Source organism: Oreochromis aureus, linkage group 4 (assembly GCF_013358895.1).
Source record: "Oreochromis aureus strain Israel breed Guangdong linkage group 4, ZZ_aureus, whole genome shotgun sequence".
Lineage (NCBI taxonomy): Eukaryota > Metazoa > Chordata > Actinopteri > Cichliformes > Cichlidae > Oreochromis > Oreochromis aureus.
The window spans coordinates 31,134,716-31,160,108 of NC_052945.1; the positions used below are offsets into that span (position 1 = coordinate 31,134,716).

The following is a 25,393-nucleotide window of genomic DNA, read 5'->3' on the forward strand; positions in this document are numbered from 1 at the left end:
GCCCATGTCTCCTCTTCGGGCTGTGCCCGGCCGGGCCCCATGGACTAAGGCCCGGCCACCAGATGCTCTCCTTCGGGCACCCTCCCCGGGCCTGGCTCCAGGGCGAGGCCCCGGTAACCCTATCCCGGGCAGGGTAAACTGTTCCCTCGATGTTCTCTTCATAAGGGTCTTCTGAATCGCTCTTTGTCTGGTCCCTCACCCAATTTGCCATGGGAGACCCTACCAGGGGGCAAAGGCCCCCAGACAACATAGCCCCTGGGATCCCTGGGACACACAAACCCCTCCACCACGATAAGGTAGCGATTCACGGAGAGAAGAGTTATAGAATAACACAATGAAATCATCATTGCGTCACAAAACATTAACATTTTATTGCACGATGTATGAGGTGAGGAAACGTAAAAGTGTAATATGTCCTTATGAGGGAAAGGTTCTCAGTAACCTAACATGTCAGCAAATGAGTGAGTTATTCATATATACGCAGTATGCAGTTTAAGAACTTACAAACATAAAGAATAAACCATAAAATGAAACAATCAACAGTGAAACAATCTTTTTTTAAATGTTTATTTTCAAACAGTTTATTTTCATATAATGAAAATATTATTGCCACTTAAATGCTCATTGCACAAGTTTAGCACAACCTGTAAATACCAACTTGTCTTAAATTCTCTATTTAATACTTTTTTTTTCTCTCTTTTTTCTTTTTATCATTATTATTAGTGATATTTTCTGTTAATTTCTTCTTAATTTCACTGCACACTTTCTATATGCTCATGTAAAGCTGAGGAGCACAAGCCAAAGAATTTCATTGTGGGTAAATGTGGCTACACTGTTTATCTGTACATGAAAATAAAACTTGAAACTTATTAAATTAGAAACTAAATACAACAGCTGCTGGTCTGCTGGTTGTGAAACAGCGCCTCCCCTGGTGGGTTTGGATGTGAGGAGGACCTCAGGAAGAAGCTGCTGTTTATGCTTCTACATAGCCAGTTAAGTTTGGTTGATTTCATCATATTTTATTCTGCTGGATGTTCAAATTGGTTGGGATGACTTTAGGTTTGATTAGGAGTCATATTCAAGTTGAATTTTAGTCCATTTGATTTACATATACTGGGACCTGGTTCCACAGAGGGGCCGGAAAGACTGCATCCCATTCAACTTTTAGAAACAACTGTCTCTGCAACAACACAGCTCATAACGTTTTAACAGTGTCTCCCTGTCCTCATACTTGTATATCATCTTCTATAATAGATAACTATACACTATCATTGCAATCTACACTACAGCTCAAAAGTTTGAAGAGAATTTAAAATGTGTTGTTTTCTGAAAACATCTAAATCCCGTTTAATGTTTATTAACAGTAAATTAATCAGAAATGTAAAGAAATACAAATGTTTAACAGTAACTTTGATCATAAATCATGAATGAGGTTTAATGAAACATCTACACAGGTGTACAGAGGCCCATTTACAGCAATAACACCTCCTTTGTTCCAGCGCTACATTATGTAACCAACTGTCTGTTTATCATGTTAAAGCCCAACTAATCAGTCAACAAACCTTCATCCAATGACATCAACACTGACCAAAATTATTTTGTCAACTAAGACAGTAATACATTTTGTCACATTAGAGTCGTTTCTCTTCCTAATCTGATTACATCAAGTTTGCACTTTTCTATAAAAACAGTGGCACACACAAATCTTCAAAACCCTCAGTTTTCTCATCAGTTTCATCAGTTTCAAAATAAAAAAATATGTTTCCCCTTTTGTAATATAATTGCTATTAACAGCAAAATCATCATAGACTTTAAATTTAGCAGTTGATGCAAGTTTGACTTTATATTAAGACTTCAGTATGAAACCATCTTTGAAACAGCTTTCAGTTCAAGCAGACGTGTCAGGTGAGTATTTGAACCAATGAATGTGGATCAGTTCTACAGTCATCAGTCTATCCCACACCATCCCAGCCTGCAGGGTGGATTACCGACTACGCCATGAGTGGGCGGTGGGGTGGGGTTAACATTTTGCACAGTCTGTTGTGTTTTGTTTGTTGTTTCTAGATTAAGTTTTCTACATATTTTCATTAGCACAGTTTGTACTGTATTACAGCATTATATATGTGCATTTGTAGGAATTCTTCAAGAGCCAAAAGAACATACTCCTTAATCTTAATTTTGTCCCATCCTAAGTCATTAAAAGTCCTTTAAGGAACAAGTGGGTGTAACCATTTACTCTTTTAAGTCCATTTTCTGACTTACATGTGAGCCAATGAAGAAAAATTAAAATGGGAGAAATTTGATCCGTCTTTCTAGTCCCTGTTCTGGTTCTTGTTGTAGTCTTTTCAGCTTAAGGTTTTTCAAGGTTTTACAACAACCTGATTAATAGCTCAAAATAGAAAATACACCTTGAACACACAATTTTCCAAATTGTAGGAGATGAAAGAGAGCAGTCCTACATGTTTGTAATGTGAGTGTTAAATGACATATCCTGAATAAAAATCTTCACAGTGTCACCGTTTTGGCCGAGGTAATGCCATCAATAGTAAACATCTTATTACACACCATGTTTCTAAGATTTATATGATAGAGTACAATAACCTTAGCTTTGTCAAATTTAGAATTAGAAAACTAATTAGAGGTGCAGGTCTTTATGTCTGTAGTTTATTTGTGTCATCTGGCTTCATAGACAAGTACAACTGGGTATGCTGATGAATGCTGATCTGAGGCCAAGAAGAACAAGCAGAAGCCATAAGAAGGTCATGATTAACCTGCAGTAGTGTTTCTGTGCTATGACGAGCCCTAAACTCTGACTGCAAATCTTCAAATTAGTTGGATTTAAGAGAAAACAGAACCTGTAAAAACCATTTCAGGCTTAAGAGAACAATAAATATAAAGAGTAGAAAAGTTGAAGCTGGAAACTTATAAAAATCCTAAATCCTAAAATCCTAAAAAGAACACCTGAGTACCTGATGGTCAGACACGTGAACCTGCAGGTGCCACCGTGCTATTACAGAACTTTATGTGAACATTAATGTTTTTATTTATTCAGTCAATTAAGAGCAAGGAGGGACATTTTCCACCTTCATGCAACGCACACAAACACACACACAAACACACACACAGAGTTATCAAACTGCAATTACGTCCTGTTGCATCCATTCAAGGCCCCTATGCCATGTTTCTCATTATAAACTGGTTCCAGCGAGTTCTTGGCAATTAGCACAGAGTCACCCTGCTGCTGCATAACCAAACGACCGGAGCCAAGAAATTATAAAATGGAGGCACAAAGGAGCAAAAGGCAAAAGTGACAAGAAGAAGAGGAACCAGAAGCTGACGGACGGCAAAAGAAAAGAGATGGCTCAGAGAAGAATCAGTGGAAGCAAACTCATGATGGGTGAGAAGAGCTCAGCTAATCCAAAGCTTTACGGTGCATTGAATGGATCATTTACTTATTTTAAAAAATGTAAAGAAATGAAAAAACATTAAACCTGAGATTCTATAAGTCTTGTACCAATAAGAGGATTTTAGCTTAAATGCAGTTAGAAACAATATTACCAGTTTGCTCACCAGCTCACAAGCAAAGTTTTGGTCTTTCACAATCAAATTTAGGAAATCTCTAGCACAAATATTCATTTAAATGTGATAGATTTGGAAGAAAAAAAATTACTATACCTCAGAGATGTAGTATATATATATGATGAGAAAAATCATTCCTTTAATCATTCATCTTAGAAAAATAATTTACAGAGATGTGAAATAAACTGCATTTATTTTATTTATTTATGATTCACTGCACCAGATTTAATAAATGGCTAATATTATGAGTATAAAGCCACGGCATTGCTCAAATTCTATTATTGTTGGTTTGGCAGCCCTTAAAAGGACAGCGCTAATAATAATGATAAATGAAAACTTTTATTTTAAACTTTTACTGCTATTTGTGTGAGACCTTTTATAGAACAGATTAAAAATGTAGCTGAAAGACTGCTTGGTATGGAACGCCAGGACTGCCATAATGAATTAATTAAATACACCATTAAATAATTAATTAAATGTGGCAATAATTAATTAAAATCGGAAATAATTAATTACATAAATATTTATGACACATGTAATTAATTAATTATTGACACATTTAATTAATTATTGACACATTTAATTAATTAATTATTTATTTCACATTTTAATTAATTATTGCCACATTTAAATAATTATTTAATGGTGTATTTAATTAATTTATTATGGCAGTCCTGGTGTTCCATAGCTTGGGGAGTGTCCTTATTAAATAAAAGGAAAAAAGCCCAAAGGACACCAAACTGTGTCCCTGCAGCTGCTTTCTCTGACTCTGCATCCGCTCATCTTTTCATGCTTCACAGTGTTGTGTGTGGTGGCAATGTGCAGAGCCGTCCCCATCAACGACCTCATCTATCGAGCCTCTCAACAGTCTGACAAACTGCACGCGCTCAGCACGATGCTCACCCAGGAGCTGGTCTGTACCTGTTTGTGTGTGTGTGTGTGTGTGTGTGTGTGTGTGTGTGTGTGTGTGTGTGTGTGTGTGTGTGTGTGTGTGTGTGCACTGTAAATGAAACGTCACAGTCTCCCCAAACATAAAAAACACAAACTTCCTCTTTAAACCCTCTTGAAAAGCAGGAGCCTTTCTGTTGAATTAAAGCCTGCCAAGCAGTTGTTGGTTATCACCAATCAATAACAATCGACATGCTGAAGCCTGCTGTCAGGAATAGAAATATTGTCCTGCTATTAGTTGCTGCTATTTTATAATCATCATTAACATTTCATGTTAATAGGGATGTTGCATTCAGATGCACTCAGATGTTCAAAATATATTGGTATTATATTAGTCTTTATTACAGGTTCAGTTATAATCAGTTGAATCTATAATTTAAAGGTTTCTGAATGTTTTATATTCTTACACATAGTCTTCAGTGGGGAGAAGCTGATTGCAGGCTGACAGGAAACGGTGTGCCTTTTGCAAAAGTGAAACCAAAACCAGAGTCTGGGTTTGTATAATGAGTTTATACATTTTACATAGAAGTTAAGATCATCACAACACAGGATGGCCTTAGCCTGGTTGCCTACGTGAGGTCAACTAAGGTTCAGAAAGCAGATGCACACTCTGTGCACGCCAGAGAGAGACATACACACACACACTGTTAGGGTGTAGGTGAGAGTTGACTGATGAAGCAGTAGATGCACGATGCGAGAGCTGAGCTGGCTTACGGGAAACCACCGGGGAGAAGATGGAAGCCAGTGTACTTTTAATTGTGCCTTAAGCTGTCAAATAGAACATTTGTGGTTTTGAAGCTGATGTATGTGATGACGCAATGAGGGGGCGTCACTAAATATACTCTGATGCATATAAAACTGTATTTTGATGTTAGGAGGATGAGATTGTGGGGCTGTCTGCTTACGGAGTCCGCTCATTCTCCCACGCGTGTCATTTCATTAAAATCATCGTCTTTACCCTTTGGACCAGTGTGGTTACTTGCATTCCTCCTGTGTTTCCTTCCCTATATTTTTGAACCTTAACATTGCTCACTATCAAAATTAAAAATCTGATTTTCTCCCATTTATTTAAACAACAGGGCTCTGAAGCATTCCCTATAGACAGGGTTCTCGCGTGCCACACCTCCTCTCTACAGACGCCCACTGACAAGGAGCAAGCGCTTCAAGTATCAGTAAGTCATTTTACTTCATCTCGTTTTTGCAACCTTGCCTACTCTCTGTCACACTGTCGCTATGTCATATCTCTGATATCTTGAATATTTCTGCATCTCTGCTCACAAAAGGCACAATTTATTCAAGAGCCCCTTCAACCAGTAGTTTAAAGCTAACGAGAACAATCTCACTGAGACATATGTGCACACATTTTCCTCTCTGTTTTCCCCAAACCTCCTTCACCTTATTGTTTTGATTTCTCCTCTAGGAGTCGGATCTGTTGTCCCTGGCTCGCTCCCTCCTGCAGGCTTGGTCGGACCCTCTTGAAGTCCTGTCCTCCTCCACTAACGTCCTCCCTTACTCAGCCCAAAGCACCTTATCCAAAACGATCCAGAAGATGCAGGAGCACTCCAAAGACCTCAAGGATGGCCTGGATATACTATCTAGCAAGGTGTGTCGTCTGGAAACAATTTCTGAATATACATTTATTTGAACCAAGAATATGAAAAAAAAAATGTCAAATGAAAATAATTTTTCCCGGCCTCTGTTTGTGTCCAGATGGGTCCAGCTGCTCAGACCATCACTTCACTTCCATTCATACAAACCAATGAGATCGGCCAGGACAAGATTACCAAACTGCTGTCCTGCTTTCGCCGGGACTCTCACAAGATCGACAGCTTCTTGAAAGTCCTGCGCTGCCGGGCAGCAAACATGCAACCCCAGGTGTGCTGAAGAGTGGGTGTCCAGCCTCACTCTGTGAAAAGATCGTTCTTAAAGCTTCTATTGCTTACCAAATAGAGAATTGCTCATGCTAGAAATTTGCTGTCTTAGATATTATCTGGTTTGCTAATTAGTAAGCTTTTTTAGGCTTCAGGGATTAAGGATAAGGAGGAATTATAAAGCATGCACACAGGAAACTATCCATGGTTTGGCTCTTTTAACACAGTGAGTAAAACAGTGATCTTACTTTCCACTGAGCTAAATCTGCGTGTAAAATCTCTGTGACTCCTCGTTGTCTTTTCCTTCTGTTGCAGCAGAAACCCCTGAAAGCTAATGTACTAAAGCTGAAATCTAGGGCTTCGATGAAGAGTCATGTTTTCTTCCTAACTAATGCTTAGTTGATGAGAAACTGCAGCATTTGCACTTGAGTCGTCTCTTTTAAAAAGCGTTGTGAATTCAGTGCCTTATAAGTAAACTTTTTCTTTAAAATCTGTATTTCAATAAAAAAAAATCTTGCACGGTGAAATTCTGTTATTTATGCGTTTGTTTGTTTTTTCATGGGTTTTCAGTGCCTGTGGAAAGAATAGGAATATACTCTAATCTCTTGGTGACCATAGACTGTATATGAAACCTCACAGACACTTCACAGTGGTGATACCTACAGAACCATTGATTCACATTTTAAAGCCTCAATTTGACCATATTTATGTAGAGCAGTATTATCATTCGAGCCAAAAACAACCATGTTTAGAAGATAGGGTGCTGACAATATTCAAGCACAAACTGCAATATTTACACAAAGCCAGATGGGCTGTGCCACAGGCTGAGAAGCTAGCAAATAAGTTTAAACCAACTTGACCTCACTCACAATGATGATAACAGCTGCAATATACATACACACATATATATATATATATACAGTGGCTTGCAAAAGTATTCGGCCCCCTTGAACTTTTCCACATTTTGTCATATTACAGCCACAAACATGAATCAATTTTATTGGAATTCCACATGAAAGACCAAAACAAAGTGGTGTACACGTGAGAAGTGGAACGAAAATGATTCCAAACATTTTTTACAAATAAATAACTGAAAAGTGGGGTGTGCGTAATTATTCAGCCCCCTGAGTCAATACCTTGTAGAACCACCTTTTGCTGCAATTACAGCTGCCAGTCTTTTAGGATGTGTCTCTTCCAGCTTTGCACATCTACAGACTCAAATTCTTGCCCATTCTTCTTTGCAAAACAGCTCCAGCTCAGTCAGATTAGATGGACAGCGTTTGTGAACAGCAGTTTCCAGATCTTGCCACAGATTCTCGATTGGATTTAGCTCTGGACTTTGACTGGGCCATTCTAACACATGGATATGTTTTGTTTTAAACCATTCCATTGTTGCCCTGGCTTTATGTTTAGGCTCGTTGTCCTGCTGGAAGGTGAACCTCTGCCCCAGTCTCAAGTCTTTTGCAGACTCCAAGAGGTTTTCTTCCAAGATTGCCCTGTATTTGGCTCCATCCATCTTCCCATCAACTCTGACCAGCTTCCCTGTCCCTGCTGAAGAGAAGCACCCCCAGAGCATGATGCTGCCACCACCATATTTGACAGTGGGGATGGTGTGTTCAGAGTGATGTGTAGTGTTAGTTTTCCGCCACACAGCGTTTTGCATTTTGGCCAAAAAGTTCCATTTTGGTCTCATCTGACCAGAGCACCTTCTTCCACATGTTTGCTGTGTCCCCCACATGGCTTGTGGCAAACTGCAAACGGGACTTCTTATGGTTTTCTGTTAACAATGGCTTTCTTCTTGCCACTCTTCCATAAAGGCCAACTTTGTGCAGTGCACGACTAATAGTTGTCCTATGGACAGATTCCCCCACCTGAGCAGTAGATCTCTGCAGCTCGTCCAGAGTCACCATGGGCCTCTTGGCTGCATTTCTGATCAGTGCTCTCCTTGTTCGGCCGGTGAGTTTAGGTGGACGGCTTTGTCTTGGTAGGTTTACAGTTGTGCCATACTCCTTCCATTTCTGAATGATCGCTTGAACAGTGCTCCATGGGATGTTCAAGGCTTGGGAAATCTTTTTGTAGTCTAAGCCCAGTAGCGGTTTTAGATACGGGCAACACGGGCGGTTGCCCGGGGCGGCATCGTGGTGGGGGGTGGCATCACGGGCATCGGCAAAAAAAAAAAATTGCTCGTACTCATGCTGCCCCGACATCATGCCAGCGCATATTGGGAATGTCATAGGCACCGATCGGTTTTCTACCGCCCATTTGCTGGGAGTAAGGGCGCCCTCCGTTTGCGAGGTGCGCCTGCTGCTTGCGGCACAGGGAGGAGAGGGCGGGGCGGCGGGTGATTCTCTGGCTGGCTGGAGCAGCATCTAATAACCAACTCGCAAAATAAAACAAAATAAAAACAAACCAACAGACACGAAAACACCAGACATCATGATACAGACTTATAATTTGCACCGATGTTTTTTCAAAATTCTATACGCGAAAAGTGAGCGCGAGAGCCCTCGGTGCGCCTGCTCGCTGCTGAAGTCAAACTAAACTTTATTGTCATCTCCACTACATACAGTCCAGTATATAGAGAGACGAGACGACGAGGCTCCAGTTACAGCAGTGCAAGTAAACGAACAATAAATATTTAAGAGTAAAAAAATAAATATACACTTTAGGACCAGGGGTAAAGGGATCAATAACAATTTAAAATGTATATTTTATATTTTGTTGATTTAAAGTCTCTCACACAGCCCGTTTTTAAAGTTTAAAAAAAAAGAGAAAAGAAGAGGAGGAGTGTAGGCCGGGGACTGAGCCTGCCTATTTGCCTTTACGCAATAATGCGAGAGGTGGAATTGCTTGCTTGTTTATTAAAGTGCTTGAAAAGTTTACAGAGCAATGTGATCGGCTCGCGATTCAAACTCTTAAAACATCACAGGCTCTAATGCAACAAGGGGAAACTCGTTGTGCTGCGGTCAACAAAAACTACGGCTACCCAGCCCTGCTCTGTCAAAATCAAACCAGTGAATGACAGACTGACAACTCCCTCTTAATGTCACCGCTACCACCCACGTGACTCCCGTTACACATCACCATAGCAACCAAGCAAATGAAAACCCAGTGATCATTAGAATTCAATACATTTAATTATGGCTCCTACAAGGAGAAACGAGCAAAAGATACAGGTAAGCAGATGTGTCACTGGATAATGGCAGGTCATGTATCCTAAAACATTAAGAATCAGAATACTTTATTAATCCCTAAGGAAATTATGTGGGTTACAGTTCCTCCAAGAAGAAATGGTAAAAATAGTAACAGTAACAGACTAAACTCCAAGCAATATATACAATAATATAGTATTAATTAGTCAGTGTCAATTGTTGATTTGTCCTGTTCTCATTGTATGACGAATTATGATGTCTGTTTAGTAGCCGTTTGCATACAATGCATAATCTCTCTCTCTTCATGTATGTGTGTGTGTGTGTGTGTGTGTGTGGGGGGTCAGAGGGGGTGTTCGCCCAGGGCGCCAAACAGGCTAGGACCGCCACTGCCTAAGCCTGCTTTAGAATACAATAGAATAGAATTCAACTTTATTGTCATTGCACATGCACAGGTACAGGGCAACGAAATGCAGTTTGCATCCATCCAGAAGTGCTTTAGTGATATAGATATATTACAATGTATATTAGCAATAATATAGATATGTAAGTATATTACAGAAATGGGTCTATTATGGTATGTTATAATGTACACGGTATGAAGTATGTTGTGAATATTCTATAACTATAGGTATGTACAGGCTGTAGTGAGTACAAGCTATGTACAGGCTATGAACAGGATATAAATATGAAAAACTATACAGAATATGAAATAAATAACTTTACAGAAATCTGAGTTATACAGCTATACAGAAATGGGAACTATGCAAGTTGTAAACAGTTGTAGGGTTAAAAATTATTGTATGTACAAAATGATTATTTACACAGAGCTATACAGTAGTGCAGTTAAGATAAGTGAGGGTGTGGATAATTTCTACAGAGGCTATATAAAGTGCTAGTGGTTGTGAGTGGTGGTTCAGTCAAATCAAAATCAAAATCAAATCACTTTTATTGTCACGTTATATGTGCAGGTACACTGGTACAGTACATGCGAGTGAAATTCTTGTGTGCGAGCTTCTCAAGCAACAGAGTTGTGCAAAAATACAATAACGTAAAACAAGCAAAAATATAAGAATGGCTAAATCTGAAAGTAATAAATATATGTACAATATATACGAGTATATGCATTATTGGATGTGTATACTAAATATGTTTTTCTACGTGTGTGTGTGTGTGTGTGTGTGTGTGTGTGTGAGTGTGTGAGTGTGTATATACATATTTTACAAATGAAATAGAGTAAACAATAAAATAAAATATATAAATATACAGAGGTTGGTATGTGCAAAACAGTGGCATTAATGTACAGTATGGAGTGCATAATGTTGAAGTTCCAGTAGTGAGGGTGAGGTGTCTATGACGTGTTCAGCAGTCTGATGGCCTGATGGAAAAAGCTGTCTCTCAGTCTGCTGGTACGGGACCGGATGCTGCAGAACCTCCTTCCCGATGGAAGTAGTCTGAACAGTTTGTGGCTGGGGTGACTGGAGTCCTTGATGATCCTCCCCGCTTTCCTCAGGCACCGCTTCCTGTAGATGTCTTGGAGGGAGGGAAGCTCACCTCCAATTATCCGTTCAGAGCACCGCACTACTCTCTGGAGAGCTTTGCGGTTGTAAGCGGTGCTGTTGCCATACCAGGTGGTGATGCATCCAGTGAGGATGCTCTCAATGGCACAGCGATAGAAGGTCCTGAGGATGCGGGGGCTCATGCCGAATCTTTTCAGTCTCCTGAGAAAGAAGAGGAGCTGCTGCGCCTTCTTCACTGTTTTGTTTATGTGTACTGACCATGTGAGATCCTCAGCCAGATGTACACCAAGGAAGCGGAAGCTGCTCACTCTCTCCACAGCGGCGCCGTTGATGGTGATGGGGTGTGTACTTCCCTGCACCTCCGAAGTCCACTATCACCTCCTTTGTCTTTTTGCGACGTTGAGGGTGAGATGGTTGTCTTGACACCAGTGGGTCAGGGCGCTGACCTCCTCCCTGTAGGCCGTCTCATCACCGTTGGTGATAAGACCCACCACTGTAGTGTCGTCCGCAAACTTCACAATGATGTTGGAGTTTCTAGTGGCCGTGCAGTCGTAGGTGTAGAGTGAGTACAGGAGAGGGCTCAGTACACACCCCTGTGGAGCACCAGTGTTCAGTGTGATGGGGGATGAGGTGATGCTGAACAGGTTGACCACTTGGCGTCTGTCAGACAGGAAGTTAAGGATCCAGCTGCAGAGGGAGCTGCTCAGTCCTAGATCCTGCAGTTTCCTGTCCAGCTTCGAGGGAACGATGGTGTTGAATGCTGAGCTGTAATCTACAAACAGCATTCTCACATACGTGTCTCTCTTCTCCAGGTGTGACAGGGCAGCATGGAGTGTCAGGGCTATGGCATCATCAGTGGACCTGTTGTGGCGGTATGCGAACTGTAGAGGGTCCAGTGAGTCGGGTAGTGCAGAGCAGATGAAGTCCCTGACCAGCTTCTCGAAGCATTTGCTGACGATGGGGGTCAGGGCTACGGGTCGCCAGTCGTTCAATGAGGAGATGGTGGAGGATTTGGGTACAGGGACGATGGTGGCCATTTTGAAGCAGGCTGGGACTACAGACAGAGAGAGGGAAAGGTTGAATATGTGTGTAAACACTCCAGCCAGCTGAGCCGCGCTTGACTTGAGGACGCGGCCGGGAATCCCGTCCGGACCAGTAGCTTTGCGTGCGTTCACCCTCCTGAAGCACTTCCGCACATCCTCCTCAGACACAGTGTGTGCGCTGACGTCATCTGCGGTGCGCACACTGTCCGGTCTCATGGTGTTCGCTGTGTCGAATCTAGCGTAGAATACGTTTAGATCCTCACACAGAGAGGCCGTGGTCTGCGGTGTGCTGGTTTTCCCTCTAAAGTCTGTGATCGTGTTTAGTCCCTGCCACATACTCCGAGGGTTGTCAAACTGTTGCTCCACCCTGTCCCTGTACTCACTTTTGGCTGCTTTGATCGTCTTCCGGAGTTGGTAATGTGCGTGTTTGTAGTCCGATGTGTTCGCGGAGGCAAAAGCGGTGCTCCGTGCCGCCAGCGCCGTGCGAACATCTCCGTTAATCCAGGGTTTTTGATTTGGGAAGGATTTAACTGTTCTGGATGGGACGACATCTTCCACGCATTTCCTGATAAATCCGCAGACTGAGTCTGTGTACTCATCAATGTCTTTAGCAGCCACGTGAAACATTTCCCAGTCTGCGTGATCAAAACAGCGTAGACCCCGATTGGTCCGACCAACGATGCACCGCCCTCAGGGTTGGAGCTTCCTGTTTCAGCTTCTGCCTGTAGGCGGGTAGATGCAGGATGGAGCGGTGATCTGATTGGCCGAATGGGGCGCGGGGGAGGGCTTTGTACGCATCCCGGAAAGAGGTGTAGCAGTGGTCAAGAAGCCAGTCTCCACGAGTGTTGAAATGGATGTGTTGGTGGAGTTTTGGTGAAACTTTTTTCAGGCTACCCTTATTAAAGTCCCCGGTCGTGATAAACGCTGCCTCTGGGTGTGCGGCTTCCTCACTGCTGATCGCGCTGTACAGTTCCCTGAGTGCTCGGTCAGTGTCGGCTTGTGGGGGAATGTAAACAGCCGTAATAATCACTGCTGTGAATTCCCTCGGTAGCCAGAATGGCTGGCACTTAACCATCAGGTACTCCAGGTCCGGTGAGCAGAAGGATTTGACCGGGTGCACGTTCGCATAATCACACCAGCTGTTGTTGATCATGAAACACACACCACCGCCTCTGCTTTTCCCAGTAAGCTCCTGTGACCTGTCGCGCTGGTGCACAGAGAACCCCGGTAGTTGTACTGCGGAGTCCGGTACCTTGTCCGATAGCCAGGTTTCTGTGAGGCAGATCACGCAGCAGTCCCGCATTTCTCGCTGGAATGAGATCCGTGCATGAAGCTTGCACAGCTTGTTCTCCAGAGACTGCACATTAGCCAGTAATAAACTGGGTAACGGTGGTCTGTTAGTGCGCCGTCTCAGTCGAACCAGAACGCCAGATCTTCTCCCTCTGCGTCGGCGTTTGCGGCCTCCCCAGGCCCAGAACAAAGGCATCTCAGGTGAGATGAATGGGGGGTCTGCAAACGGAGGGTCCGTGTTGCAAAACTTGAACTCCGGAAAGTGATGAGAAAGTCCGTCTTTTATGTCCAGTAAGGTTTGTCGGTCGTACACAAGGAGACATGTGCTACTCGTGAAAAAATAAAGGAAAAGTAAAATTAAACACAAAAAACAGCTGTTGCTTGGGGGAGCTCGCGACGAGGCTGCCATACTTGGCGCCATCTTGGTCATCACTTGGTCCATGTTATTATTGTGTGTTTGAGGGTACGGTTGTCCATTGTGGGTGTGTGTATGTTCAGTCCATGTGTTAACGTGGGTCAGATGTCAGGAGGCAGAGTTCAGGAGTCTGACAGCTGTGGGGAAGAAGCTGTTCCGGTACCTGGTGGTCTTAGTTTAAATTTCTCAATAACTTTATCCCTGACCAGTCTGATGTGTTCTTTGGACTTCATGGTGTTGTTGTTCCCAATATTCTCTTAGACAACCTCTGAGGCCGTCACAGAGCAGCTGTATTTGTCCTGACATTAGATTACACACAGGTGCACTCTATTTAGTCATTAGCACTCATCAGGCAATGTCTATGGGCAACTGGCTGCACTCAGACCAAAGGGGGCTGAATAATTACGCACACCTCCAAGACAACGAGAAAATGCTCTCGTCTGTGAACCTCACTTTTCAGTTATTTATTTGTAAAAAATGTTTGGAATCATGTATGATTTTCGTTCCACTTCACGTGTACACCACTTTGTATTGGTCTTTCACGTGGAATTCCAATAAAATTGATTCATGTTTGTGGCTGTAATGTGACAAAATGTGGGAAAGTTCAAGGGGGCGAATACTTTTTGCAAGCCACTGTATACATGTATATATATATATATATATATATATATATATATATATATATATATATATATATATATATATATATATATATATATATATATATATATATATATATATGTATATATATCCATCCATCCATCTTCATCCGCTTTATCCGAGGCCGGGTCGCGGGGGCAGCAGCCTAAGCAGAGAAGCCCAGGCCTCCCTCTCCCCAGCCACCTCCTCCAGCTTATCCGGGATAACACCAAGGCATTCCCAGGCCAGCCGAGAGATATAATCTCTCCAGCGTGTCCTGGGTCTGCCCCGGGCCTCCTCCCAGTGGGACATGCCCGAACACCTCACCCAGGAGGCGCCCAGGAGGCATCCTTGTCAGATGCCCGAACCACCTCAACTGGCTCCTTTCGATGTGGAGGAGCAGCGGCTCTACTCTGAGCCCCTCCCGGATGGCCGAACTTCTCACCCTATCTCTAAGGGAGAGGCCAGCCACCCTTCGGAGGAAGCTCATTTCTGTCGCTTGTATCCGCGATCTCGTTCTTTCGGTCACTACCCACAGCTCGTGGCCATAGGTGAGGTAGGGACGAGATCGACCGGTAAATTGAGAGCTTTGCTTTTACACTCAGCTCCCTCTTCACCACGACGGACCGGTACAGCGTCCGCATCACTGCAGCTGCAGCACCAATCTGTCTGTCGATCTCCGGCTCCCTTCTCCCATCACTCGCGAACAAGACCCCGAGATACTTGAACTCCTCCACTTGGGGCAGGAACTCATCCCCGACCCGGAGTGGGCACTCCACCCTTTTCCGGCTGAGAACCATGGCCTCAGATTTGGAAGTGCTGATCCTCATTCCCGCTGCTTCACACTCGGCTGCGAACCGTTCCAGTGCGAGCTGAGGCCTTCACCTGATGAAGCCAACAGAACCACATCATCCATAAAAAGCAGAGATGAGATTCTGAGGCCACCAAGGTTTAAAGCCCTCCGCCACTTGGCTGCGCCTAGAAATCCTGTCCATAAAAATAAAGATTTTGAATTATGTATATATATATATATATATATACATAATTCAAAATCTTCCAAATTTGTCTAGTACCGTCTTGAGCCATGATGTTTTGCTAGGAAAGAGAATACAGGTGCAGTGATTTATTGAAAATGTGCAAATATACATACAAATACAGTATATGTAGCAAAGATAAGCTTTTTGAAGGACACTTCTCTGTCAAAATGATCCCACACTGCTTTAATAACGGCGAGTGTTCCATTATGTGTTTATATAAAGTGGTCCCTCGCTATAACGCGGTTCACTTTTCGCGGCCTCGCTGTTTCACTGATTTTCTTTGATGCAATTTTGCATGCTTTTTTTCCCTCTTTTTTTACAGCGCATTGTGTTCTGCGTCCTGATTGGCTGTAGATCTCCTCCATGCCGTGTCTCCCGTACGGTACAGAATGCGTTCAGCTTGTCAAATTTACATAAATGTTCGATCGCTAGCAGTGTGACTCTAAAGTGCTGTACTGTATGTTTGTAAGTTTTCTCCCCAACAAACACAACAATGTCGATGAAATGTTTTGCACCGTCAAAGGCACCTGTGGTAGCACCCAAAAGGCAGAGGAAGATGCTAACAATCGCACAAAAAGTTGGACTTCTGGACATGGAAGGTAGAAGTTACCGTATTTTCCGCGTTATAATGCGCATTAAGCGAAACAAAACAGTCATATAAGTCAAAGTTTACTCAACTCATTCTTCTTACTTCTTCTACTTCCGTACCATTGATTCATTAATGTTGAAGTCTCTGGCAGTTCCTCTATTCCCATGTTCTGGTCATGAAAACAGGGTTTGATCTTTGGTTTCATTTTATAAATTGGACTTATTTTTCTACAAAGGTTTGAACTTTGAGGGTGTTTAAACAAGAGAGAAACGTGTGAAAATGTTCATGCCTGTCTGAGAAACGTGTATAAAGTGTGTAGTGAGGGGTTTTACAGCCTTAAAACATCTATAATAACTGTAAAAAAAAATAGAGCTGACTTCTTCGCTGATTTCACCTATGGCAGGTTATTTTTATAACGATAAACGAGGGACCACTGTATAAAGTCTGTATTTTGAGGTACATGAGACTGACAGACCACAACATAGGTATTACATCCATTAATAAAATGAAAATAATAATAATAATAATTTTTATTATTATGATACTCTAATGCAATTTTCTCCTCTTATGTGCCTTACACCATGGTGGGGACCACTGGCACAGGGCCGCCCATACGGCCACTCCGACCCTGGCGGTGGGTTTAATCTTCCCCAAACTGAGCAGCGCGCTGTTCAGAGCAGCAGAGCGCTCCATCAGCCTGGTAAGCCGACACCTGTCTGCCACGTTCATTCCTCCTCGGCGGATCCACTGCTTTGCTTCGGTCATGAAGAACAAACATAACCAGCAGGTGAAGACATCGGCTTCCAACCGATTCGACATGTCCAGCTTTGAGGTGTCTCTCCAGCAACTCAACGATCTGTTGACGGACGAAAGCGGCTTCTACAGCTGGCCGACAAAACACTTCCATGAGGTCTACCCGAGGATATACGTCGGCAATGCGTGAGTCATTGTTGTTATGTATAAAGCGCTTTTTATAGACAATACAAATCCTTGTTTATGACCACGTGTTTGTAAAAAGCCTATATCATTCTGAAAATATGCTCATACGTGCAGAATGTACTATGAAACTTACAGAAAAATATGGAGAATGAATTAAGTTATTATTGTTATTAGATTATACCCATATCACGAGGAAAGGTCAGCCTGCTGAGAGGATTCACTGAGTAATGAAAAATGTAAACACATTATTGCATCTGTTTGCTGTGCACGAGCACGCTTCACTCATGCGCTGTAGAAAGATCTAGACGCTCCAGAGAATGAATACTTTAGCTTGAGCTTACTAAAAGGACTTATTGCTATTAACCAGCACTGTCATATATGTGACATATTTAGATTTTTTAAAAAGTCGTATGGTATGGCAAAATCCATTTTTTCTCTTGTCTGAGTGTGAAAAATAATAATAAAAGGATGCAGGAAACCAACCAGGACACCATGGCCTTCACAGTCTGATTAATTTTTGAAGAGGTGGAGGAGAGAGCGAACATGGCAGGAATGGAGGAGTTTTAAATAGCTCATGTTCTTAACCTGTTAGCAGAGCATCCACAGAGGCATGCTCTACTTTTACTGATTTCTGCATGGTCAGCACTGGTGGCACACTGAACTGTGTTGAATTAATTCTTTGGAAATGATAAACTATACCTCAGACATCCAGGATCCAGGATGTCTGAAATCAAGTTTTATTTGTAGCCTATAGCACACTTAAACAACAGACATTGACCCAAAGTTGGAGACGGAGACATTTATTTTCCAGTACTCCAAAAAGTACAGTTTGAAAATGCATGAAAAGCTAAGAGGTGTCTTTTATTGTGCTGTGGAAAATCAAAATCACAAAATGTGTTTCAGAATTTGCAAATTGATGAGCTGATTCATCACATAAGTCAGTGCTTTCCCCTAAATGAGTTGCCTTTATAAGTTAAAAGTATCGGCAATTGAAATACAAATAGAGGGCTGCTCTAAGAAGCATGTTAAGGAAAGTGAAATGCAGGCCAACACAGAGGGCTTGGTTTAAATTTACTTCAGTTAAATGTTATTAATATAGCACCAGTCATCTCATTGGGCTTTATATTATAGAGAGTGAATGATCTGTATTAGTAGCATGTGGCAACAGTGGGGAGGAAGAAAGACAAGACAGACATGAAAAAAGGAAATAGGACAAAACACTAAGTTCATTTGCCATGGGGAGGAGCTTGCCTAGTTAGGCATGCACTAAGAAGGATGAGTACAAGATGCCAATGACACCCAGAAAACAAAAATTCTCATCTCCCTGGTGACAGCTGGTTGAAGTACAACCACACATGTTTACATTGTTTCTGCACAGAGAAGAAGGGTAATGAGACTGTCTCTGTGTAATGAGACTCTCTTGCTGCCATTAATCGGTTAAATGTGTGTGTGTTTTATAAAACAGACACTAACCCAGTTGGTAGATGGTTGTAAACAGATGGCCACACAATGTCTTTTGCACTTACTCAGACTCTTAGAAGTGGAAAATTTAGATGTTCTTGAACACAATCTTTGTCCTGCTAGAAAGTCTAACGAGGACATTCAAATGAGGTTCAATAAGTACCTCGAACCAACATCAAGGTGACATCTATGGCATCAGTTGAACTTTTATTTTTGAGCTATTTTTCAAACAGGAATGTTCCAAAGTGCTTTTAGTTACCCCGATGATATTATGTGATGAGCTTTCAGTTGATGTCGGGTAGTTTTTGGAGCTTGATCCATGCTAGAAACAATGAAAAACAGTTAGCATGATGTTGTCTAAAGGCAACAGTTATGCTAATAAGGAAAAAAAGTACTTAGGTTAGCAAAATTGTCTTATTTTGTTTTCAAAATTGTCTTTTAAGAGTGATTATATAAATGAGATGAAGCATGTTCATGAAGCTTTAGAGGCTCTGATTCAGTGGAATCAGACATTTGTTTAACTCTCTTCATAATCTCTGTGATAGCTAGCCTGAGTGTTAGCTTACTATAGTGAAACATTTGCTGCTAACACGTGACACTACATGGCATTTTCTTATCTCACGCTCAGAAACACTCTTTCCCTCAAATAAACATAACCAATTATAGAAGGTAGTCACAATGTTTATTAGATGACAGATAATCCTGTTTTTTAATCATATAATATAATTGATAATTAAAAAGTACTGTAATTCCAATGAATTAATGCACATGGTAAAGTTTGAGGCAAACATCATTTGAATTCCTTCACAGTGAGATATGCAGTGAGGAATCTTCTAGATTTGGAAGAAAATAAATTTTACATGGCTGACTCTAAAAGCTTTACAGCAGCACTTTCCGGGTTTTTTTTTTTTTTAGACCAGTGAGTCATAGTGAGACCTCTCTAGTATATGTGAAGGACGGAGCAGAATCCCTGTCTGTTAGATTTCAACAAATGTACTCCTCACAAATATAGGCTTGGATAGATAAGGGAAGCATATCTGCACATAACATGCACCCACGCATCCTTCTTTCTCGGCTGCTGTGTTTATGCTTTGATGTATCTGTCCTGATTCCACTGAGTTGGCATTCAGTTTGAGCACCAGTCTGCAGTCTGCTCTATTTTTAGCTCTTTACATCTCTGAGGCAGGAGGTGCTAAGTGAGGCAGCCTTCCCAGAAGTTCACAGTGAAAAGAAGCACATCTCTCTGAGGCACAGCAGTGCATTTATATGATGGGAAAAGGAAACATGAGACAGAAAACTGTGACACTGAACTTCCTTCTTTAACTTTCAGTCTTTTGTTTCCAGAAGAATCTGTTCAAACTGAAGAAACGCCATCAGCAACAGCTCAGGTTCATTAACCTGTAATTGCTAGTCAGCATAGACTGTATATAAAAGATGGATACAGTCACCGTGATATCAACCACTGGTTAGGGATGGGCCTTTGTGAAGGTGTTAAAAGCAAGGGGTGACTATTATAACTACTGATATAATCCTTGTTTGACCTTAAATCATCAATGGAGTTGATGAATGTAGATGTTTATGTAGACTGTTCTAGAGATTTACAGTAGCAGCCCATAGTTACCTGATTCAGAAAAACAAATGAATAATGAATGAACAACATGTTGGCTTATTTCCATTAAGTCACACTTGACCAGCGGGGTTCCATAATATATAGTTTAAAAAAATCATGGATTGTCTGGAGCCATGTTTCCATATTTAGTTTCTCAGTTTTTAATTTGTAGCACCGTTACCTTGAAATTATTTCATTTGATAGCTCGGCTTCTGCTGGCCTCTGCTGGCCTCTGCAATCAGTGCAGCCTGGCCTTCTAGCTAGGCTGCACTGATTAAACGCATTCCTTTTAAGACTGCTTTTTTTCAGTTCATGAATTAACTGCATGTGAAGAAATTGTCATTAGATAATTGCCAGTGTTTATAATGAACTCAACAATGGTGCCATTCAAAGCAACCTTACTGCCAGTTTTAGCCAGCATGAGTGGTTAGTTTGTTTACTCTTACCTGCTTGCTGCAGTTAAAGCTTGAGAGAATAGGAACCAAATGCAGATAAATGAAAGCCAAGGACGTAGTTCTGTGGAGCAAATATATCCAACTGTGCAAAGACAGGAAGGAGGACAGATACTGGCAACACATCCGTAAACAAGGCAGGCTGGTTTGTTCTTTTATTCATAATTACTGTTTTATTCTACTTTCAAATTCAGTTTTAGTTCTATAGCATCGTGTCACAGCAACAGTAATCTGCAGAAAGGACCTACAGTACCAGAGAGAAAGCCTCAACAATCGGATGATCCCACAATACAGAGCATTTAGCAGTGGTAGGGAGGAAGAACTCATTTTTAACAGGAAGAGGCCAACAGCAGAACGAAGACAGTCGTCTGCTGTTTCTGGTTGGGGGTTGAGGGGAAAGAGATGACTACAAGAAGATCATATAGACAAACTGAGGTTACACAAAATTTTATGACATGCATTGTTTGCGATTGTGGCGAGTCCAAAGCCACACAATGTTGAAATTTAACGAAAACCTTTTGCAGTAGTCCAAGCACAGAGTCAGAGTGGTCAGACTGTGTTTAGTGTGCTGTCACGTTGATATTTAGTACAACCTGTAAAGTCCCCTTCATATTGCATATTTGCTTCTTTTCTTTTCTTGATGCAGATTTGTGGCGACGAATGTGATGCGCCTGAAGCGCCTGGGCATCACCCACATCCTGAACGCTGCAGAGGGAAACTCCTTCATGCACGTCAACACCAGTGCTGAGTTCTATGCTGGCACAGGCATCATCTACCACGGCATACCGGCCAGCGACACAGACCACTTCGATATCAGCGTTTACTTTGAAGAGGCGGCCGATTTTATCGAGAAGGCTCTGGCATACAAAAACAAAAAAGGTCAGAATGTATGTTCTGTTTGTCAGAGTGAAGTATTTGAAAAAATACAGTCATATCACGCTAACTGCTAGAAGTTCTAGCCAGTCAAGATGCTGGCTAGAACTAAACAAAGACAACATTTGCCATTAGTTTGTAAAAGAAGGGTTTTATAAGTTTCATACTTTCAGGCGAATACTTGAATTAGATTTGTCAGGTGACAGGTTTGAGGGCTTTTGATCAAACTTTAACACCTGTATCTCTTTTCCTCTGTAGGTAAAGTCTACGTCCATTGCAGGGAGGGCTACAGCCGCTCGCCTACCTTAGTTATCGCCTACCTGATGCTGCGGCAAAACATGGACGTCCACACTGCTCTGGCCATGATCCGACAGAAAAGAGAGATCGGACCCAATGACGGCTTCCTTCGGCAACTCTGTCGGCTAAACCAGAGGCTGTCCTCTGAGGGGAAGCTCTGGAACAAATGAGGCAGGCAGGAAAGCATGCTTATGCTTAATCGCACATCCGTCCTTTCACTTGTTCGACAGCCTGAACGAGCCACAAATACGTGAGGGAATGTTGTGGAAGTGAGGAGAGTCGAAAATGAAAGACTTGTTCTTTCAGACTAAATGTATGTTACAAAACAATGACACATACAGTAAATCACTGGGTCCGCCTGCTAAACATGGAATGTAATGTGTAAATTCGGGTACACTGAATTCCCAGCATGTTTACAGGGTCTCACGTCTGTTGTGAATATTACGTTCATCTGAGTTCACCTCGTACTTTTCAGATCCAGTCTGTGTAGCGTAAATGTTTTCCTGTTGCTCACTGTTTCAGAGAACATTTTAAGATTAAGAAGTAAATGTTTATATACATTTATATATGTTTGAAGTGGTGAAAATTTAGATAGTATAGTGCTGTGTGAAACTGTCACCGCCTTTTCTCATTGAGGCTTCCTTTCTCTTCCGCCCTCATGGCGTCGAGCCCTTAGTGTTGGCTTCTCTCCTGAAAACACTGCCAAATGTCTCAGTGCCAGCTGCTCCTGAAGGGGACTTCAAGTGGACACTGTGATTTTTTTTCAAATCGAATCAATGATTTTATTGCACTAGTTGGAAATATATATATAATAGCTATTTTTCAACTTCTAATACTCTGACACTTATGTACAATATAAATGTTTAGTATATGCTTTAGGTAAGTGCACATATTCTGACCTCACATCTGATAGCCTGCCTCAAAAGTATTTTTCAGTCTAAACATCATTCTACAATTATTGTGCTTTATAGAGAAATGTTAAAATATTTTACATTGCCAAATAGTTACCTTTTTATTAAAGAAAAACTAATGTACTTTAATATTATTGGATCTGCTAAAAATAACTGTACTTATTTATGAGAGTTGGATGAAAAGATTAACTGTAAAACACAAACCTATAGCTGCCAGTTAGCTTAGCACAAAGGAAAATGCTACGCTGTAGCACAGTAGCTAATATAAATATGAGAAACATTATAGTTGGACATTTTGGTACTTAGTATTTTTGTAGAAAATTAAACAAACAAGGAAAAGCATGTTAAATATTGAGCTTTACAATTTTGTGTGTACCGTTATGTAAAGGTAGGCTCCTTTGTTTTGTTTTTTCTTTTTCTTATTTTTTTAAGCTACGCTAGCTACCTGCTAAAAGTAGCTTTGTACATGTTTAGTATACAAACACGTGGTATCGGAGAACTTCTAATACAGAGTTCATCAGTAACATCCTCCCTTTTTATAATGGTTTAGGTTCCATTTTTACCACTGATGTTTCAGAAAAACCTTATATATAAACTTTTGGGTCATGAATCAAGCTAACAGGCTACAAGATGAATCATGACCATGAAGAGATTTGATTTTAATCCCACTGCAAATACCAGATACCACAGGAAATGATCCTTTTCAATATCACAGCGTTGTATAATAGTTATGAGTAGTTAAGAATATATTTTGTAGTTCTCCTGTGTGTGTCGTGGAGTATAGCCTAAAAAATGATATGATCCAGTGCTTCATTTGTTGCTGCAATCACTGTTCTCACAATTTCTGAGAATAACCCCCACAAATCTAAAATTTAAGGGTATCCATAAATCACATTTTTCAAAATAAAAGGGATAGAGATAAGCGGTACCATTCCATTTTTAGTTCTTTTAGCCGTTGAACTCCTTTCGCTTGCAGTCACTGAGGACCATCTTGCAAGTGCCCTCTGTTGAGCTTCTAACTGAAATACAGCTAAATGAGATTAACAGGACATTGAATTGTGCTCCCTTATTGGCCCCAGTGGTATCAATCCATTCATCTAGCTCTCATCATGACCATGAAACTATTTTTCAAAATGTCAAACTCTTCCTTTATTGTTCGCTTTAGGAGATCATTTGAATTCTTCCACTTTGTAACTCTGTAATTGTAAACTGATTGCAGTGTTAATACTGCCAGAACACGACAATTGTTGCTTCTCAGTCAACGCCTTTTACACATTTGTATGTTCATATGAGTGTTTTTGTCACACTATATCTAGTTTTATATTGTACGGCAGCATGTCAAAGTAACACTTTTAGCCCTTTGTACACACAGCTGTATATCTGTGTATATCTGCTGAGTCATGGTGTGCAATATTAAGTGTGCATTATTCCTCATAATGTGCATTAGTGTGCCTGTGACTTGTGAATCATCATGTGCATTACTGAGTAGTGGTGATGTAACTGGTCATGTCAGTCAGTAGACTTTCCGTGAGTCTCACAGATGATGACACTGCTCTTATGAAGTGCACTTTATCCAATGACACTGGTGATTGTTGTAGCTCTCTTTCATATATTCATAAATAAATAAATGAAGTAAACATGGCTGTCTTTCTTTAATGTGTGGCTTCTTTCAAAGAAAAATATCTCAGGTGTGAGAGCTCAGCCAAGATCCACAGCTAGATTAGATTACACAATGCATAATAGCAGCAGTTACACAATAGCAAATGTTTTATTTTATCCCATAATACTGCACAATAGTATTTTTTACCAACAAGGAGATTCCCAAAGTGTTATGAGGTGAAATGATTGCATATCTCAGCATGATGTAGAGAAGATGATGAAGAAGTTTCAACCTTAAAAGAACAACAACAAAAAACTGTCTACAGCAGATGAACCGTATCTGAAAGTCATGAACTCAAGAAGAAGAATCCAAATGTGACACAGGACCTTACAGATGATCTGGTGGCTGTAAAGAAGGTAAGGAGGGGGAAATGGGAGAAAAGGGTGTCATGTGAACTGAACTAAAAGTCAATGGCAAGAGATTTCATGAAATCATAAATCCAAATGTGGAATTTTTGGTTCAAATCATCATCAGAATGTATGGTGGTGGTCAGAAGAGAGATACAACAAGTGTTTATAGCCATCTGTAAAACACGGTGGAGGCTCTGTTGTGTTTTGGGCTTCATTCAAGCCAGTGGTGTTGGGGATGTTGTCAAAATTGACAACATCCCCAACAAATTGATAAAATGACAGTCAGATTTTGATCCACCATGCAGTACTCTCTGGAAAGCATTTGATTGGTAACAGCTTAATTTTTCACCCTGACAATAATCCCCAAACTCGGCCCCAATGCAGTAAAAATTTGAAAAACAAACAATGGAACATCATTAGTAATGGATTGGAGGCCGGACCACAGCATTAGCGATCATGTTGACAGACAACAGAACAAAAGGCAGCCAATATCCAAAGAAGAGCTTTGACAGTCCTTCAAGAAGCCTGCAGAACTATTCCTGTAGTAGTCTTTAAGACTACTTAAAGAAATTCCTAGAAAGTTGCCTAAGAGAATTCAGGCCATGTTGAATAGTAAAGGTTTTCTTACCAGATATTGAAGCATTGGTGGTGTATTCCTGTGTATGTTTGCATGTTTCTATAAAATGCTGCACACACTGTGTTGAAATGCACCTGAAGACCTTTCTGTTTCCATTCAATCTCTCCATGGAGTTACTTCCTGC

At 41.2% G+C, this 25,393-nt stretch overlaps 2 protein-coding genes across 2 annotated transcripts; both read left to right on the top strand.

Moving 5' to 3' along the window:
• Positions 1-3,290: 3,290 nt before the first annotated feature.
• On the top strand, positions 3,291-6,925 carry LOC116309967 (prolactin-2). Its single transcript, XM_031726686.2, has 5 exons — positions 3,291-3,397; positions 4,380-4,492; positions 5,607-5,699; positions 5,948-6,130; positions 6,238-6,925. The coding sequence occupies exons 1-5, from the start codon at positions 3,358-3,360 to the stop codon at positions 6,409-6,411; spliced, it is 603 nt and encodes a 200-aa protein (XP_031582546.1). The 5' UTR covers positions 3,291-3,357; the 3' UTR covers positions 6,412-6,925.
• Positions 6,926-16,748: 9,823 nt separating this feature from the next.
• Positions 16,749-24,265, top strand: LOC116309962 (dual specificity protein phosphatase 3-like). Its single transcript, XM_031726683.2, has 3 exons — positions 16,749-17,019; positions 21,188-21,420; positions 21,673-24,265. The coding sequence occupies exons 1-3, from the start codon at positions 16,844-16,846 to the stop codon at positions 21,879-21,881; spliced, it is 618 nt and encodes a 205-aa protein (XP_031582543.1). The 5' UTR covers positions 16,749-16,843; the 3' UTR covers positions 21,882-24,265.
• Positions 24,266-25,393: the final 1,128 nt, after the last annotated feature.